Source organism: Carica papaya, chromosome 5 (genome assembly GCF_054855325.1).
Source record: "Carica papaya isolate Zhongbai chromosome 5, ASM5485532v1, whole genome shotgun sequence".
Lineage (NCBI taxonomy): Eukaryota > Viridiplantae > Streptophyta > Magnoliopsida > Brassicales > Caricaceae > Carica > Carica papaya.
In genome coordinates, this window is record NC_142313.1 from 5,669,124 (window position 1) to 5,687,232 (window position 18,109).

General features: G+C 35.4%; 1 protein-coding gene across 4 annotated transcripts; it reads left to right on the forward strand.

Moving 5' to 3' along the window:
• Positions 1 to 8,173: 8,173 nt before the first annotated feature.
• On the forward strand, positions 8,174 to 17,655 carry LOC110813250 (SET domain-containing protein). 4 transcript variants are annotated; one of them, XM_088219653.1, is made up of 16 exons: positions 8,174 to 8,325; positions 8,568 to 8,658; positions 11,382 to 11,556; positions 11,640 to 11,745; positions 12,091 to 12,173; positions 12,754 to 12,780; positions 12,877 to 13,043; positions 13,164 to 13,274; positions 13,775 to 13,855; positions 14,023 to 14,087; positions 14,921 to 14,977; positions 15,175 to 15,246; positions 15,422 to 15,670; positions 16,238 to 16,353; positions 16,798 to 16,899; positions 17,081 to 17,655. In XM_088219653.1, exons 1-16 carry the CDS (start codon positions 8,275 to 8,277, stop codon positions 17,331 to 17,333), a joined length of 1,806 nt encoding a protein of 601 aa, XP_088075779.1. In that variant the 5' UTR covers positions 8,174 to 8,274; the 3' UTR covers positions 17,334 to 17,655. The 4 variants fall into 4 exon arrangements, with proteins under 4 accessions (XP_088075779.1, XP_088075780.1, XP_088075782.1 ...); XM_088219654.1 differs by having other exon boundaries at positions 17,186 to 17,655; XM_088219656.1 differs by lacking the exon at positions 8,568 to 8,658 and having other exon boundaries at positions 8,186 to 8,325.
• Positions 17,656 to 18,109: the final 454 nt, after the last annotated feature.

Sequence of the window (18,109 nt, forward strand, 5' to 3'; positions counted from 1 at the left end):
TCACTTCTTCCCAACATATCGGCGATCTGCATGGACCGCCATATAATGCCTCGTACGAAACCATGCCAATACTTGCTTGATAGCTGCTATTGTAGATGAACTCTATTAAGGGTAGATGATCAACCCAATGGCCTCCGAAGTCAATAACACAAGCTCGGAGCATATCTTCAAGTGTGCAGATCGTCCTTTCTGACTGTCCATTGGTCTGAGGATGGAATGTAATATTAAGGAACAGTTTCATTTCCATGGCTTGCTGAAATTAGACCAGAACCGAGAAGTGAACTTGGGGTTCCTGTCGGACACTATTGTCATTGACACTCCATGTAATCTGACTATCTTCCGGATATTCATTCTTGCTAACTTATCCAAGGGGTCAGTCATCCTGATGGCTAAGAAGTGAGACGACTTTGTGAGGCGATCAATAATTACCCAGATGACATCATGTACTGAGTGTGCTCTAGGCAATCCTGTCATGAAATTCATTGTGATATGTTCCTACTTCCACTCCAGAATTGGTGATGGCTAAAGTAGCTTGCTTGGGCGTGGATGCTCTGCCTTGACCTGCTGACATACAAAACACTTAGAAACAAAGTCGGCTATATCTTTTTTCATCTTGTTCCACCAAAATCGAAGTTGCATACTTTGATACATCTTAGTGCTTCCAGGATGCATGGCGAACTTTGAGCTATGGATCTCTGTCATAATGTCATTTTTCAACTCACTGTCATCTGGAACACATAATTTGTCCTGAAATCTAAGCAACTCATTGGCAGAGACTCAAAATTCTGAATTAACTCCTTGTTCTGTATCTTTCTTGAGGGCTGCTAAGGTGGAATCGACGGACTGAACTTCATTTATTCTTTGGATCAACTTAAGTTGAACAGTCAAGTGAGCCAAATATGTGACTCTCTTAAGGTCCTGAAGTCGTACCTGTTGTGCGGCCCCTATTACCCTGCATTCTAAAACCATCAAGTGAGCTAATATACCTGTATTTTTCCTACTGAGTGCGTAAGCTACCACGTTGCTCTTATCCGTGTGATATAAGATATTGCAATCATAGTCCTTGAGAAGTTCTATCCATCTTCTTTGACGTATGTTGAGATCCTTTTAAGTAAATATATGTTTCAAGTTCTTATGGTCAGTATAGATTTGAAAGGTCTCCCCATACAAGTAATGACGCCAAATCTTCAAGGTGTATATATTTGCGGCAAATTCTAAGTCATGGGTGGGGTAGTTTTTCTCATGACTCTTCAACTGCTTGGACTCATAGGCTATGACCTTCTCATGCTGCATCAGAACACAATCCAGCCCTAGTTAGGAGGCATCACTATAAATTGTATATCCATCCGATCTGCTCAGTAAGGCCAACACAGGTGCAGTAGTCAACTGTTTCTTTAGTTCTGAAAAACTTCTCTCACAATCCTCGTTCCACTCAAACTTGACATTCTTTTTTGTGAGCCGAGTCAGAGGAGCAGCTAGGGTAGAAAATCTTTCCACAAACCTGCGGTAATAACCTGCCATCCTCAGAAAGCTACGGATTTTCATGACCGATGTCATTTTTTTCTAGCTGAGCACTGCTTCAACTTTTTTAGAGTTTACTGACACTCCATCCTTTAATATGATGTGCCATGAGAAGGTAGTTTACTCAAGGTAGAACCCACACTTACTCAACTTTGTATATAACTTTTTTCTATGAGAACCTATAAAACCTGAGTCAAATGGTAAGCATGTTCCTCTTTACTTTTTAAATAAACTAAGATATCATCGATGAATATAATGACGAACTGATCTAGGAATTGTCTGAAAACCTGTTCATCAAATTCATGAAGATAGTTGGTGCATTGGTTAGTTCAAATGACAGAACCAATAACTCATAGTGTCTGTACCTGGTTTGAAAGACTGTTTTAGGAATGTCTTCTGCCTTGATCTTTATCTGATAGTAACCTGAACGCAGGTCTATCTTGGAGAAGACCTGGGCACCCTGCAACTAATCAAAAAGATTATCAATCATGGTGAGGGGGTACTTGTTTTTTATCGTAACCTTATTCAAACCTCTGTAGTCAATATATAACCTCAACGTCCCATCTTCATTTCTTACAAATGTGACTCCAGTACCCCAAGGGGACACACTATGTGGGATGAATCCACTGTCCTACAATTCATTGATTTGTTTCCTTAACTCTTCTATCTCAACACGACTCATGCGGTAACAAGCAACCGAAATAGACTGGTGTTTGGCTGAAGGTCTATGGTGAATTCGACTTCTCTATCTACTGGCAATCCAGGTAGTTCAACCGAAAACACATCTGAAAAGTTTCAGACTATCAAAATCTCTTGAATACAAATTTTTTTATTGGGTTTGCTTAGTTAAAGAAAATAACTGGATTAAAGCACTTGATAATATAAAAATTTATCATGAGGGAACAAATGTTAAAAAATTTTATTAATTTGTAAATGACTCATAATTAGGAGGGTTGAATACAACTTTTTCATGAAAACAATTTACAATAGCGTGATACGCCGCTAGTTAGTTTATTCTTAAAATTACATGAAAGTCCCCCGTGTCAATTTCTATTAGGTCCACACTCAATTTCTTATCTGTTATATGTATGACATAAGCTCTGTATATAACCTCCTCTAGTAGTATGGATCAAGAGAAGATCGGGTCCGTTGTGGACTGGGAAGTGCCGAAGAAGAAGAGAGCAGGCAGCAGTGGTGAAGCCGGATGCTCGAAGCCATTTTAGATATGCCAAGACAGCTCAAGAGGAGTAGAAAGTTGCCACAACCATCCTGGCGCTCTCCCCCTTGACTTTAAGAAGTTTGTAAAAAGGCTCACGTTTTTTGGCTTCCTATCATTTTGAGTAAGAATCCTTCATCTTATTCCCTGTTATGAAATTAAAATTTAATTTTAAATAATATAGTATTTTGTGAAACTTAAAAAATATTCATAATTAATTGCAGGTTACTAATGGAGCAGGAACCGATTATTTACTATTGTTTGCTATGTCTAACCGATTGTCTAATTTTATAGTTTTTGAATATATGATAATATACTAGAATTGGTATGATGATGCGATTGTATTCCTTTGATGCATGTTTTGCTTACTTTATGTAATAACAGTTGAACTGGGAAACTGAAAATTAAAAGTAAACAGAAAATTATTTGATTAAGTGAAAAGATGAAATGACAACCTTACTGGATATCCTGAGAGATGGTAGACGGACCGGGTACATAGAGAATCCTACCGTGAATATTACCTCATACTAGATGGGATATCAAGGTTTGGTAATTTGGCACTGATAGCAGACGGGGTATGAGAACAACTCATTTCACCCTCATATCAGATAGAGTATTGAGGGATGATATATTTTGGTGCTCATACCGGACGGGATACGGGGACGGTCCGTTAATTAAAAATGTAAAAAAAAAAAAGGTTCACGCATAGTGGGGACATCCCTATAGACCCATATGGATACCAGTAGGCTAACAAAAGGGAGGTTGTTATTCCGACTGATTTTATATTAAATTATGATATGTGTTATGTTATTGACTCTATAGGTTATTTTTAGTAGTCTCACTATGGTAAGTATGTGGTAAATGATTTTATTTATGATAAATGAATTTACTTAAATTAAGAGTTCCATTAGTTATTTTTATAATTTCTACCAACTTTCATTTCTTTGTCGTGAGTAGCGTGATATTCTTAGTAGGATAGTGTAGCTCACTCTTTCATTAACCATTTCAAATCAAGAGGACCAGGATCCAAAGCCCAATCTGCAAGAGGGTTGCGAGTAGGACGTTCAGTTTGTTTACTTTTAATTTATTTCTTTGCTAATTAGTTGTCTTTTAGAATGATTATTCCCGTAAGTCCCATTTAGTACTTTCAGTTATTATGTAAGGAATGTAAACTTTTACCTATTTATTTCGCTTTCGCACTAAATTTATAATTTGTCTCATTTGGAGTTCCAAGGTCATTACAAATTAAGTTAAACATCTACCTAATAAATAATAAAATTTAATTATACAGTTACTAAAATTTTGAGCTAACAAACTATGATAGTCACTATTGTTATTTATAACTATCATCGTGACATCCCAAGTACCAATTAATGTAAATAGATATCAGATACATATTCATAATAATGAGTGCATGATAATATTTATGCAACGAAATCAAATCTTAACGAATTCATTACAAATATATATAATGTTCCAAATACATACATCACTGAGGTAAAAAATGGCAATAAAATATAAAACATAAAGGTCACTTCTTTCACTATACTACTGAAATTCATCAGAGTGCGGGAACAGTCATGCACTCAAACTTGTAGATCCACGAGATCCTCATAAACTTTTAAGGGTAAGTCTGCATGCAGTTCCTCATTTTTTTCCTCATCTGAGTGGATGAAAAGAGTGAGTTCTATATACTCAGTAAATAAAATAATATTAAATTAAAATCATAAGATTTCAAAATTTTATTATTTTATATCACCGTGCAGTTTCCTTGTTGATCTAACTCATTATTAGAAAAGGAAACTATTTATTTGAATTTCAAAATAGGACGTTAGTACAAAAAATTAAATATACACATCATGCCAAATAATAGAGAAAATCAAATAAATCATGAAATGCACATATATTTCGTGTCATATTTGGCAAAATCGTTACAAAATTCCATCTTTGATGACAGATGTAGATTTCTAATTAACCAAGTTGAATGACCAGATCAGATACAGATACAACAATTTGCTCATTCCGACTAGCCAACCCCATTGTAGCACCCGGAAAGGAGGAGGAAAAAAAAAAAAAGCCACGTCAGCAGGCCTGGTCAGCAGTCCCGGCCAACCAGGACCTGCCACGTGGCAATACCACGTCGTTCCAGAAAGGGCCACGTTGGCAATCCGCGTGGGCGCGATCGGACGGCCCAGATCAAGCGGACGATCGGACGGCCCAGATTTAATCGCGCGGACGATCGGACGGCCCAGATTTAATCGCACGGACGACCCAGATTTAATCAAGAACGGACGGCCCAGATTAAATCAAAATGGACTGCTGAGATCAAAGGGCAATGGGTTATAAATAGAACCCCCACACCAGACCACAAACCCTAGCCGCCTGCCGCTTGCCGGAGAAGACGAACCAGAAGCCGGCCGCTGCCGCCCGCCGCCGTACCGGAGGAACTTCCGATCGCCGATCGAGGTAAATTTCGTACTCCCGACTCGTTTTTCCACGCTGATTCCTCCTGTGGCCAAATCGGAGCCAAAATCCCGGCCAAACTGCCGGAATACGCGGCCGAAGCCCAGCGGCGCCGCCGCGCCCCTTCTCGGTTTTTGCCTCCGATGAGGCCCTTCCCGGCCTCCGTTTGATGCAATTTTTATATCACCGTGATCACCATTCTTTTCTCTACAGGTTGACCGGAGCCGAATCACCAAAACACGAACCTCGCCGGAGAGCCGCCGCAGCCGAGAGCGCCGCCGCGGGTAAGCTCCGTTTTCCGTGATTTTTTGGCCCCCCGAGGGCCCTAGGGTTGTTTTCTCACAGGGACTGATGCGAGTGTGGCTGAATTCGGCCGAAAATAGCCAACCCGAGGCGACTCGCCGCCGTGCCGGAGTTGCGATTTGGGCCGAAAGAGGCGCTGGGCCTAATTTGAATTTTTTTTGGAACACGTGCAGGTACCAGTAGTGCGTTTCAGTTCCCTGAGGAAAATTTAGGGAAAATTAGGGACAGCCTGCAAGCGCACTGTGAAGCCGTGTTCGGACCCCAAAACGAGTAAGGACCCCTCACCCTATTTCCTATCACGGTATTAAAGTTCAAAATGATAAAACGGTATTTCTTGAATTAACGAATGTGTGAAATTGCTTAAGGTGGCTAATGGAGCCCGAGTCTAGTGTGATTGGTGATTTACTGTTATTTGGCCTGTTTACAGCTTTAAATGCAAAATGAGGTTTGATGTGTTCATTTTACAGATTTGTGTGCATATACTACGTTTTTATTAATCATGGGTTGAATGACTGAAAAACTGATACTATATGTTGTCTGTTTGGCATGAATTACGATTTGCTTGTTTAAATGTGAATTGATGATGCTGACTGAGGAAAAGGAAAATGAAAGATTGTGTAGACTGATAATTGTATTATGGGGGTTAGTCTGACTAGATATCCTGGGAGATGGTGGACGGACCGGGTCCGTAGGGAACCCTACCGGGATTGTGGTCTCACATGCCGGACGGGTTATGGAGATCTTATGGTTTTGGCGCCCATACCGGACGGGGTATGGGGACGGCCCGTTTCACCCTCATACCGGACGAGGTATTGAGGTTTATGGTTTTGGCGTCCATACCGGACGGGGTATGGGGACGGCCCTGGAAACTGATTATGAATGTTAAAAGTTAACGGGTAGCGGGACCCCTATGGACCCCCACGGATACTGGTAGGCTGGTAAATGAGAAAAAGATATGTTGTACAATGATTGAATTGCAAGAGGCGTGATAAGTGTTATGTTTTACAGCTTATATTATTCCATGATTATGATAATGTTATTGTTTTTCTTATATTATTTTCATAAATTCCACCGAGGTAAGTGGATGGTAAAGGTTTTTATGTTAATAAGCGAGTTTATTGTAAATTATGCTCCATTGGTCTTTTTGTGTTTTCTACCCACCTTTACCTCCGTGACGGTGAGATATCGTGATGTTCTTACTGGGCTAGTGTAGCTCACTCCTTATTTAACCATTTCAGATCAGGAAGACATGGTTCCCGAGCCCGTTCCGCAGGAGGACGATGAAAGGGATGCCTAGAGACTCTGTAGTCATGCTCATAGGTTTGTTTTCGAGTTTCTCTTTTAGTTAGTTTAACCTTTTATAATTTAAGTACGTTTTTGGTTTTCGTATAAGGGATGTTAACTGAAATTTTGATCTCGATTCTGCATTTGATATATTTAAATACTCATTTCATTTTAATATTTCCGGGGCCGTTACACCCATGGTATGATCTATGATCACGGTCGTACCAATCATAGTGGTCCTAACAAATATCTATAGTTACAACATTACTTAGCAATGAGTGGTCTCTACAGATAGTGCGATATCACTCTCGTTAGAGGGCACACCATCATCCATTAGGAGTGGTTCTCTTACGTCTTTCCAAACTAGATAGGAGAGGGGGAAACAGATATCCCGAATGGTAAGGGGAACAAATACCCCTCAGAGATAAAAAATTTAACGAGATATTTGATGTAATATGCATGTCAATATAGATATATTTTGGACCACACAAGCTTTATTCTGTTTTTCTCATTTTCTTTTCTTTTATTATTACGGACTACATTTTATATTTATTACATACAAAATCATCAAGTGTCAGTAATTCACATAGTATGATTAAAAATTAGAACAATTCGACTCATTTAAATACAGAGGTATGCAAAACAGATAAAATAACAATCATATTAAATTTGCTTATCTAACAATACTCCTTAAGACGTCGAAAGTAATAAATTGTAATTTTAATAAAGTATAAGTTAATTCAAGAAATGTAAAATTTAAAAATAATTAGAATCATCAAACACTAGCATTTATATATGGGAAAATTTTAAGTTCAGATGAGTAATGATTAAAAATTAGAGACCGGAGAAGGAGAGAGAATGAGAAATGATATGATGAATAGATTAGAGGAATATAAACTACAATTATTGAATTTTATTTACTGTAATTATCAAATTTAAGAATGAAATATAAAATTATAGATTTGTTATAGAAATATATGCATGTATATATTAAAATTTTTAATTATGGTGCATTATGAAAAAAAAATCCTTGAAAATTATGAATTCAACTAAAATTTAAAATAAATGAGCATAATTTTATAGTTTAATCAAAATACTTTAATATTATTTAAAGCACGTAGACATGATTAGAGTTAAAAAAATAATTTTTGAATCCTTTTTCAAATTTAAAGTAAAATATAAAAACTATTTTAATTCCAAGGAAATCGATGAAAAAATAAAAAAAAAATGTAATTTTTCAACCTAAAACAAATTAAAAGAAAAAGAAAAGAAGGAAGAGGAAATGGTGTTTTTTCATATTTCCGTAAAACATTATTTAAATTTTTTTTTTTTCAAACTAAAAAAGGAAAAATAATTAAAAATTTTATAAATACGTTTTAATTTTATTGTTAACGATTTTATTTCACTAATAAGTCCATTAGCGACGGTAAAAACTGAACGGTCTTTGGTCGGTCCCCTCTGCTCAGAGAAGTCCCTCCCTGGAAGCAATGGCGACGCCAGAAGAAGAGAAGCTGGAACGATTCCTCCAGTGGCTTCAGGTTCTATCTAAATTCTTCATGTTTCTTTCCCGAGAAAACTCTGAGACATCATTAATGAAAAAACATTTGCTCTTGTTTTTCTTTCCCCTCTTTTCTGCTCCTGCAATAGAAAATCCCCAACTCGAATATTCAGTCGATCAGAAATGAGTTTAGCAGAGCTTTCGTTTGATTATTATTTTTTCTTTTGTATTGTTTATTCTAATATATTATTATTGATTCAATTAAATGAGATTTGAAATCAGGTTAATGGAGTTGAATTACGTGGTTGCAATATCAACTACTGCAACTCCAACAAAGGGTTTGGTATCGTTTCTTCTAATGGTGCTTCGGATGGTAACGGGAACTCTTTACTTTTTTATTCCTTAGGCAAAGATACATGCGCTAAAAGATAATGTGTAAACACCCTATTCGATTGTGAAGAAATGAAAATAAGTTTTCGGAATGTTTGATAGATTTCGTTTGTTAAGATCAGAAGAAGTCTAAATTTGGCGCGAACCTCATGTGACTGTATAGCTATAAAATTTGTACCAAACAAATGTTGCGAATTTTATCTGCAGCCCTCTTGCTTAGCATTGGAACCTTAAATTACTTTTCTCGGTGTTGCTAGCTAAATCCTTTTTAATTATTTGATCACAGTAAAGATTACTTTTCTCTTGCCTATCTTTATTCTTATGTTTCTCATGTAAACTTCCTCTATTTCTAAACTAATCACTGGACAAATTAGTTTAAACGGCTACTTTTCCTATATCAGTTGGTATTGTAGCTTAACTCCTATCCTTTGCCTCTTTAAAATGCATAAAAAAGAACTCCAAAATTTCTCACTATATCCAGCCAAAGAAAAAGTTTAATCATAAAAAAAAAAAGCTAAAATGAATCACACAAAAAAAAGCTGACTGTATATGATGCATGGTAAATAGTAGTTAGACTAACTTGTAACTTCTTCCACGATAGTGTAGGAATAGAAGAAATTTAGGTGGGAAACAGAAGAATCTGGGCGAAATAGACTAAACGATATCGATTGGGCAAAAAAAAAAACCAGAAGAAGGAATATAGAGAATAAAACCCAACGTAGAGAATGAAACCCCAAGAAGGAATTCTTAATTCATTATTGTATGTTCTGAGTATTTATCTCCAAAAAAAATGTCCTCTTCATTGATAGCTACTAGTCTTTATATAGAGAAAATCTGAGTTTTTTTTTTCTATACAGTGTAGAGGCTGGAATTAAGATCTGGTACTAACTGATGGTGGATGAGTAATGGTTAAACTAGAGATCAAGGTGAAAAAATAGACTGAATGAGACAAGTCAGACAAAACAATGAATTGAAGAACGAATACAAAGAGATAATAGAGAATTAATTTTTTTTTTTGAAATAAAAGTATAATATGTAGTACTAATATGTTCCAAATAGTGGCTTAGGACCCTAGAATATTTGCTTTTGGGTCATCTTCCAATTATGGTTCAAATGTTTAGTAACATATTTTGTTTGGAGGATTAAGCTGTAAATGATTGTAATTGATTTCCACCTTTTTGGTGCTCATAGCAATACATATTATACTTTTATTTTTACAAAAAAAAAAAAAATATGGGCACGAAGGAGGTGCCAACCCATGTACAAAATTATTTACAAGTCATCAATTTATTGATTAGGTCTCCTAAATCCTCCAACGATCTAGGAGTATGACCAACTAATAAAAAAAATAAGAGTTTGGAACCATCTATTCTTAAGAATGTCAAAACCATTTACATCTTCAACCTCATCAAAAGCCCTTTTGTTCCTTTCCTTCCACACCTTCCACATTGTAGACAACAGTATTAAGTTAGCTAGTTTACTCCTCCCTCTAATACCCGTCCATGCCCAAATCTCATATCTAACCAATCTAGCCATCACCCAACTAATGCCTAACAACTCATATACCGTAGCCACAATTGATACATCACTGGACACAACAGCAAAACATGATTACAACTCCCCTTAGCTCTCTTGCAAAGGTAACAAGCACTGACCAAAGTTTTTCCATGTTTCCTCATATTATCAATAGTTAAGGTACATTCTCTGCTTGCCTCCTACGCAAAAAACGATACACGAGGAGGCACTTTTGCCTTCCATATTTGTTTGTCCGGGAATCTCAAACCATTACCATTGTGTTGGTAATTACCAGCCTCTATATAGATATTACTTACAATTAATATGAAAAATTATAAAAGAAGAAACATAAAATTCTAATTTGTATAATGATTAGTCTTCCCAAATATGAAACTAAAATATTAGAATGCCTAAGTAAATTGAAATAAGTTGACTAACTTTAAAAGTACAAAACAACAAATAATTATTTGGAACCTAAAGTAACAATCGAACTTCTTTAATTGAAAATGTGAAGAAATATAGGGAGAAGTAGAATGAAGAGATAGAGTAGACACAATAACAAGGAGGAGGACAAACATAGTGAAAGATAATAGGAAATAAAATCCTAACAAAAGAATTCTCGATTAATAATTGTCTATCCTCTCTGTTGTTAGCTAGTAGCCTTTATATAAGCATTAATTACAACTAATATAGAATTCTAGAAAAGAAAATTTAAAATGCTTTAATAGTTTTTTTTGAGATCTAATTCCTATAATACTTAGTCTACCTAAATAGAAAATAAAATATTATAGTGTCTTGCCCATCTATATTCTTGTGTTTCTCACCCAATCTCCTCTATTTCTAAATTATCTATTAGATAAGTGAGTTTAACTGCTACTCGTCTTGCTCATTTGACATGGCAATAGGTCTTTGTTCTTTCAGAGCAACAACCTGAAAATTTTGATTTTTGGTGTGGATTGGAATTATCATGGTTTTTTGCGTCTTTGAATGTAAGTTTATAGAAACCCCATTATTTGACATTACATTTTGAATCATATCTTATGCTAAGGATGTCTAGAAAACAGGTCTGGAACTTTGGAAATATATTTCTATGGTAAAAATTTGTTTCCCCCAACTAGTTTATTTGCTTTCTTTTCCAGATTCCTGAAAGTAACTCTGTTTTCTTTTTTTTTTTTTAACTTAACATTTCAGGAGTTCTTTTAGTTGTTCCCCTCGATTTAGCTATAACTCCAATGAGAGTTTTACAAGATTCTTTTATTGGACCAGAATGTAGAGCCATGTTTGAGGAAGGAGAAGTAGATGATAGGTTCTTGATGATTTTATTTCTAACTGTGGAGCGCCTTCGTAAGAACTCGTCTTGGAAGCCGTATGTATGGATGTCTAATGTTTCAATCTTCTTCTCTTTGTTTCCTGTGGATAAAATTTATTTTGTAAGAAATATTCTATCAGGTATCTTGATATGCTTCCTTCCACTTTTGGGAATCCACTTTGGTTTTCTGATGATGAGCGTCTAGAGCTTGAGGGGACAACCTTGTATCAGGCTACTGAATTGCAGGTATATTGCTTTCTATCACGTTTCTATTTCCAGTGGACATAACTTGCTGAAAATTTAATTTTGGCAGTGTTTTAAAGTTGCAAACCCTATAAGGTGGAAAAGCAGTAAGCAAACGCATTAGAGACATCTGTTTTTGTTTCTGGGGAAGATAGAAGTTTGGATTTCTTTTTAAAATATCAGAGTTGTAGTTCCATGGCATTGACTATAACATAAATGAAGTTTTTTGGCAGTTGACATAGTTTTATTTGTTTTTTTCTGGCCTTGTTCATTTTGCTAACGCTCCTTAGTATTCTGATAATTGTGTTTCTGAAATTTACATCTAAATCAAGATGCATTTATATACAGAAGAAGACTTTGCTATCTTTATACAACGACAAAGTGAAGGATTTGGTGGAGAAACTTCTGATTCTGGATGGGGATACAGAAAGGTTTGTGATGTGCAGACTTGGTAATTTCTCATTTTTTACAACTTTTAACAAAATATATTTGAGAACAAGTTGAACAAAATACTTGAAGTGCATTTACAGGTTATCTCTGGTCTTGCTTATCTATATAAAGATTTCCAATATTTCTAGTGAATTTTGTATTTTCATAATGTTTTGCTGTTTGTATACCCGGAATCAATGGTGCACTCGTAGGCTTTCTAATGCTAGGGACTCGCATTAACATTACCCTGGCATTTTATACATATAGAGTACTGATGCTCCAAATGCAAATAAAATGTTCATAGTTTGTTTGATTGTTTATTTTTTCTGTAAAGTACAGTTAGATACTATGAAAAAGAATTGTGGAAGTCTTTTATTCAATATACAAAGTTTAGATATAACGCAGACTGTTGACAATTATTTTATAATTTTTACTATCATGTATTTGACTTTGATTTCATTAATATTGAATAGTATAAGACACTGAACTATAAATTCCACGGCTATAGGTCGCCTGTGGTTTATGAAAGGTGGATTGTTGTTATAAACTAAATCTATCTGATTCTTGTTGCTTCTTTTGCAGTGAAGTGCACTTTGAAGATTTCCTTTGGTATGTTTTTCTCTAAGGTTATGCTATCTCAGCAGTATAATCTCATTCATTGCCCTTCCAACTAGTGGCTAATGCTATAAAATTTTGTTAATGCAGGGCAAATTCCATATTTTGGACTCGAGCCTTGAACATTCCTCTTCCACGGTCTTATGTGTTTCCACAAATTCAGGAAGATGGGAATATTGGCTGTTCCCTTGACAAAAAAGAGGTTTCTGCCTGTGATATTTCTACTGGAGAGTTGGTTAACAAAAATGATGAAGAAAGTAGGGTTGCAGTTTTGAACAATTTTCTATATCTGATGTAAATTTGGAACTATGAAAACCTGCGAGATACTTGTTTATGTTTGCTAGTCATCTGAGATCACTGATCACAGCTTTTCATAGGGTGTCAGGTTGAAGCGGCTGATTACCGACATAGTGGAGCAACTCTTGTATCACAAGGAGAGACCGTCTGGGTTGAGGGTCTTGTCCCTGCCATTGACTTTTGTAACCATGGTATGCCAATTGTTTGACAAGTCAGCAGATCTTATTAGTTTATTGAGTCCTCCACTAGCCTCATGTCTTCTATCTTTATTTGTATTCAGGGTGCATTAGTCCATTATGGTTTTTCTCAAGTTCTTTGTTTTGGGTTGTCAGGTTCTTTAATCCTATGCTTATCTCTTAATAGTTTTCTGCAGCAGATGTAGATTTGTAAATAGGCTCTGGGCTCTGTACCTTATCCTACATATGAATTGTTTTCTTACTACTCTTACATGTATTATTCTCCACACGTTCTTCATAATGAGCTACTGATTAATTTTTTCTCTTATTTTTCATAGTCTTCAGTTGTGGATTGGTTGGCTTGATGCAATGTTTTTCTTTGCTGGAATTCTTGAATACACTTCTGAAAGGGAAATGCTCAAGTTTCCAACTAAAAGCAAATGCCTTATTTTTTTTAAAATTTTCATGTTTAAGCGCTTGCCTTCAGTTCTTATAATTTACTCGGGACTTTTTAGATTTGGAGCCAACAGCAACATGGGAAGTTGATGGAACAGGATCAGTAACTGGAGTTCCTTTCTCCATGTACCTTTCTTCTGGTAGTTTCTATTTTGAGTAGTTGGTTTATCTTCTAAATGCATCTTAACATGGCGTATTTCTGATGGAATCTGTGATTATTTTTCCTTTTTTTTTTCTTAAAGGATATTTTAGTAAGCTGGAAAAAATCTAACTGGTTATAACATTCTTTTTCTCCTATTGGTGAAAGCTGAACAAAGTCCATTCCAAATTGGGAAAGAGATTGCCATTAGTTATGGTAATAAAGGAAATGAGGTACTTCCTGTTGTGGATTAGTTAAGTACTGTGTTCCATTATACTTTTGCATTGAGACCTTTTTGTCATGGCTATTGGATCTGAGTATATATTCCCGCACAGATGAACTGTACCGCTCATTCGATTTTGTTGCAACTTTGGCATGGCCTCTAAGAATATATTGCATTAAACTCAAGAAAGCCTTCTTTCAATTATTTTACTTTGTATCATTGATTTTATTACATCTTCTCTAATTATGGGTCTTTTAGCACTGTGAAGGATATAGGGGCACCTCCTCCCTTTTTTAAGTCCAATCAATTGATCTCACTTCGTTTTAGAAAATAATATATTATATATATATTTCTTTAATGAAAAATAATAATTTTAACCCTATTAGTTATAATAATAGGTGATAATTTTGACACCATTAGTTATTATGAAACATGATTTTGACCTCAGCAAAATTGTGATACAATTTGACTTTGCTAATCAATATTTTTGTGTATACTTATTTGACCCCACTGTCAAAAAATTCTAGCTCTGACCTAGAACCATGGTCCCATCTATGCTAAATCAGGAAAAATTTTGTATTTTGTTGTCCATGCGCTCCATGAATCAGTGAAAAATGACTAATCAAACTCGGTAAGAGCAACATTATACTTGACATACTTTTCACTTTTAGCATTTCTTTATTTTGTGCTTTACCTATTTAAAAGTATTTGATCACATTTCTCTAAGTATGATATGTAAAACATGTTTACCTGGACCTTGGGGTCAAAAACATACATGCAAAATGTGAAATTTTTATTCATTCTTCCCATTGAACAGCAGTTTATGTTTTTCGTTTGATGCAGGAGCTACTCTACCTTTACGGATTTGTCATAAAGAATAATCCAGATGATTATCTCATGGTAATGCTCTATGTTCTTTTTTCTTTTTGATGCACGGTAATGCTTAATGTTCAAACCAATTGGCGCTGAGGTTTTAGACTAAGCTGATTTAGATCTAGGCTAGTTTAATTCCAATCTTTTAACATTCTCCTTAGGTTTATATTTTTGTCCAATTGTGAGCTGATAAAGAGCACAACTGGTGTTGGGGAATTGTACAGGTGCATTATCCAATGGAGGCACTTAGGAGCATCCCCTCTTCTGACTCCAAAATGCAGCTTTTGGAAGCTCAGGTCCGCAAGTCGTATGGCCTTCGTACAATGTTTCTTATGTGAACATCAAGAATGCCTCATTGTAGCAATAATTTTAAGTCTTCCAATTGACCACGGGAATATATTTTCCTCCATGTTTATTTCTTCTCCTAAAAAATAAATTGCAGCGCCAGTAAAACCTGGTTCTTTGTTACAGAAAGCTGAATTGCGGTGTCTTTTACCTAAAAGATTGCTGGATCATGGGTTTTTTCCGGGAAATAATGCTAAGAATGAAAATAATGATGAGGAAAAAATGGCTAAATTTTGCAACTTCAGTTGGAGTGGTCAGCGCAGGACACCATCTTACCTAAATAAGCTTGTTTTCCCTGAAGATTTTCTTACTGCATTGAGGACTATAGCTTTCCAAGAAGATGAGCTCTTTAAAGTTTCATCTTTGCTTGAAGAGGTGCAGTTTCTATTTATTACAAGCTCTGTTTTCTTGAACTTTGTGTTTCCATTTTCTAATTACTATGTGGAAATAGAATAGTTTCCTGCAGTTTTCCAATTAAAGTAATTTGTAGATCTTAAAGCAGGGATGCATGTGACTGTAGTGATTGGAAGAATAGCATGTTTTATGTTTCTTGGGATATCAGTGTATTGCTGACTGATGAGGGCTGCTCTGAAAGGTTGATCTTCTAATTTTATATTAGGAGTTAGGACTGGGTGATTCTTGCTTTGTTCCAGTCATCTGCTTGGAAATGTTTCATAAAGTGAAGAATAAACAAAGAATTTAACTGCTCATGGAAACTTCGGAAACTGAAACACTATAATATATGGAGAGGTAATGATGATAAAAATGCTTTAGACGTCATGGATAGGTGGAGGATTCTTGATCAAGCAGACATATAAATTCCATTATCCTTTAGAATGACAGAATTCATAGCTCTGCAGCAGGTGTAGAATAGTTTATTCTTTTGTCAGTCATTTACTACTGATTCTTTAGCTTTCAATGATACTGTTTCTTTTCTTAAAGTTTGTTGGACCTGGAGGGGAGAGACAACCATCAGAGACAGAAGTAAGAGCAGCAGTATGGGAGGCTTGTGGGGATTCTGGAGCTTTGCAGTTGCTTGTGGATCTTCTTAATGCAAAGTAAGATCTGGAATCTACTTTCTTATTTCACTAAGCCTATTTCGGTTCAAATGTTAATTCTGATTAGGAATAGGAAAACGAGAAAAAAAAGGTAAAATTTTGAAAGAAATTATTATTCAGTTCCACGTTCAATTCAAATTTTTATTATTCAGTTCCATGTTCAATTCAAATTAAGTCGATTTATAATCTTGAATAATCACAAATGGTAGTTAAAATGTACTAGGTAGAATTTGATGTATGGATGGACTTGGTTGAATTGTGAATGGAAGGTAAAAGTTATGATTAACATATTGCGAATACTGATCTTTTCTTAAATTTGGAGATCCCATGTTGTGGTTTAGTAATGTTGGAAATTAGCTCAAGTGCTATTAAAAACTTATGGAGTTGCACCATTTACTTTCTTTTCCGCGAATATTATGAAGTTTTTTTTTTTCTTTATGCTAGAATGATGGATCTTGAAGAGAATTCAGGACCTGAGGACTCTGATTCTGAACTGCTTGAGAAGGCATGCATCACGGAAAACTTGTCACAGCAAGCTTGCATAAGGTATTATGATAAGTAGAGGCCCATTCATTCTTTAAAGAAAAAAAAACATTTGCAATAATTCATTGTTTTATCCACACACACACATTAGAAAAAAGTTAAATGTTTGCAATGTTCTTATGAAAGCATATCTCAAACTCTTTCCATAATCCGTTAGTTTTTTGAGTTTTTACATCTATATCAGATATGAAGGTTTTCATCATATGTCAGCTGAGAGTTGCTCGGACAATTGGAATATTTCTTTAGTAATTCTAGATTCCCTCAACTCCATTCTGCTTTGTCATGGCAGAGAGGCAAATGGCTCGACCCAACTTGAATTGATGAGTAGAAACAGGTGGTCTTCTATAGTTTATCGGCAAGGACAGAAGCAACTAACCCGCTTATTCTTGAAGGAAGCAGAGCATGCTTTGCAGTTGGCACTTAGTGAAGGTAACTGAAAATGCAATATGTTAGGAACCCCTGCTTCCGTTTAGAAAGCTGAATATTGATGCCTCTAATGTCTTCTTTGAGCTTCACCATCCCTTCCTCTGGTCTTGCCTGGTAGATAATTTTAACTCTAAAGAATGATTGGCGGGTTCCTGGTTTTAGTTTTTAACCTGAACTACCTTTATATTCTCCCTTACAAGTTTGAGATTAATTTTGAACACTAACATGGTTTGCGTGTTTCATAAATTATTCCATAACGTGTATTCTTTTCTTTCTTTAATTATTAGTGTACAAAAATTCAGTAGTCAATAAAATTTACTAGTCATTTATAAAGTTTACCGACAATAATAATAATAGATCATTCCATATGAATGTACATCTGCTAAGAAAAGAATTGCTTCATTTGGTATAAACCTTTTAATGATATTTACATGTCACATTGTAACAGCTGAATTAGCTACATCGGCAGTAGGTGACGGGATACTCTTGGTGCATTATTCATTTTTTGCACAGAAGCAAAATTTGATTAATTAACTCAAATGGATATATTATTTGAAGTTGGGTTAACAACTTTTAGAAAGGATGTTAGAAACGAGTTTATGAGCTCTATGCCTCTTCACTTCGTAAGCTTTTGGTTATTTACTTAAAAACTTTTAGAAAAAAAATTTAAAAGTTAGTTATTGGAGAGCTTATGAGCTTGTACTGATTGTAAAATAAGTTAAGCTAAATATCTTACTAGTTGAATACAAGAAGTAAAAAACTAACTTAAAGAATTAAAAAAAGTTAT

Coding starts and splice junctions, on each gene's coding strand:
- LOC110813250 (XM_088219653.1), top strand. CDS start 8,275: ATGGCGACGCCAGAAGAAGAGAAGCTGGAACGATTCCTCCAGTGGCTT. Junction 14,978..15,174: donor ATCCAGATGATTATCTCATG/GTAATGCTCTAT, acceptor GGAATTGTACAG/GTGCATTATCCAATGGAGGC. Junction 16,900..17,080: donor TCACAGCAAGCTTGCATAAG/GTATTATGATAA, acceptor CATCTATATCAG/ATATGAAGGTTTTCATCATA.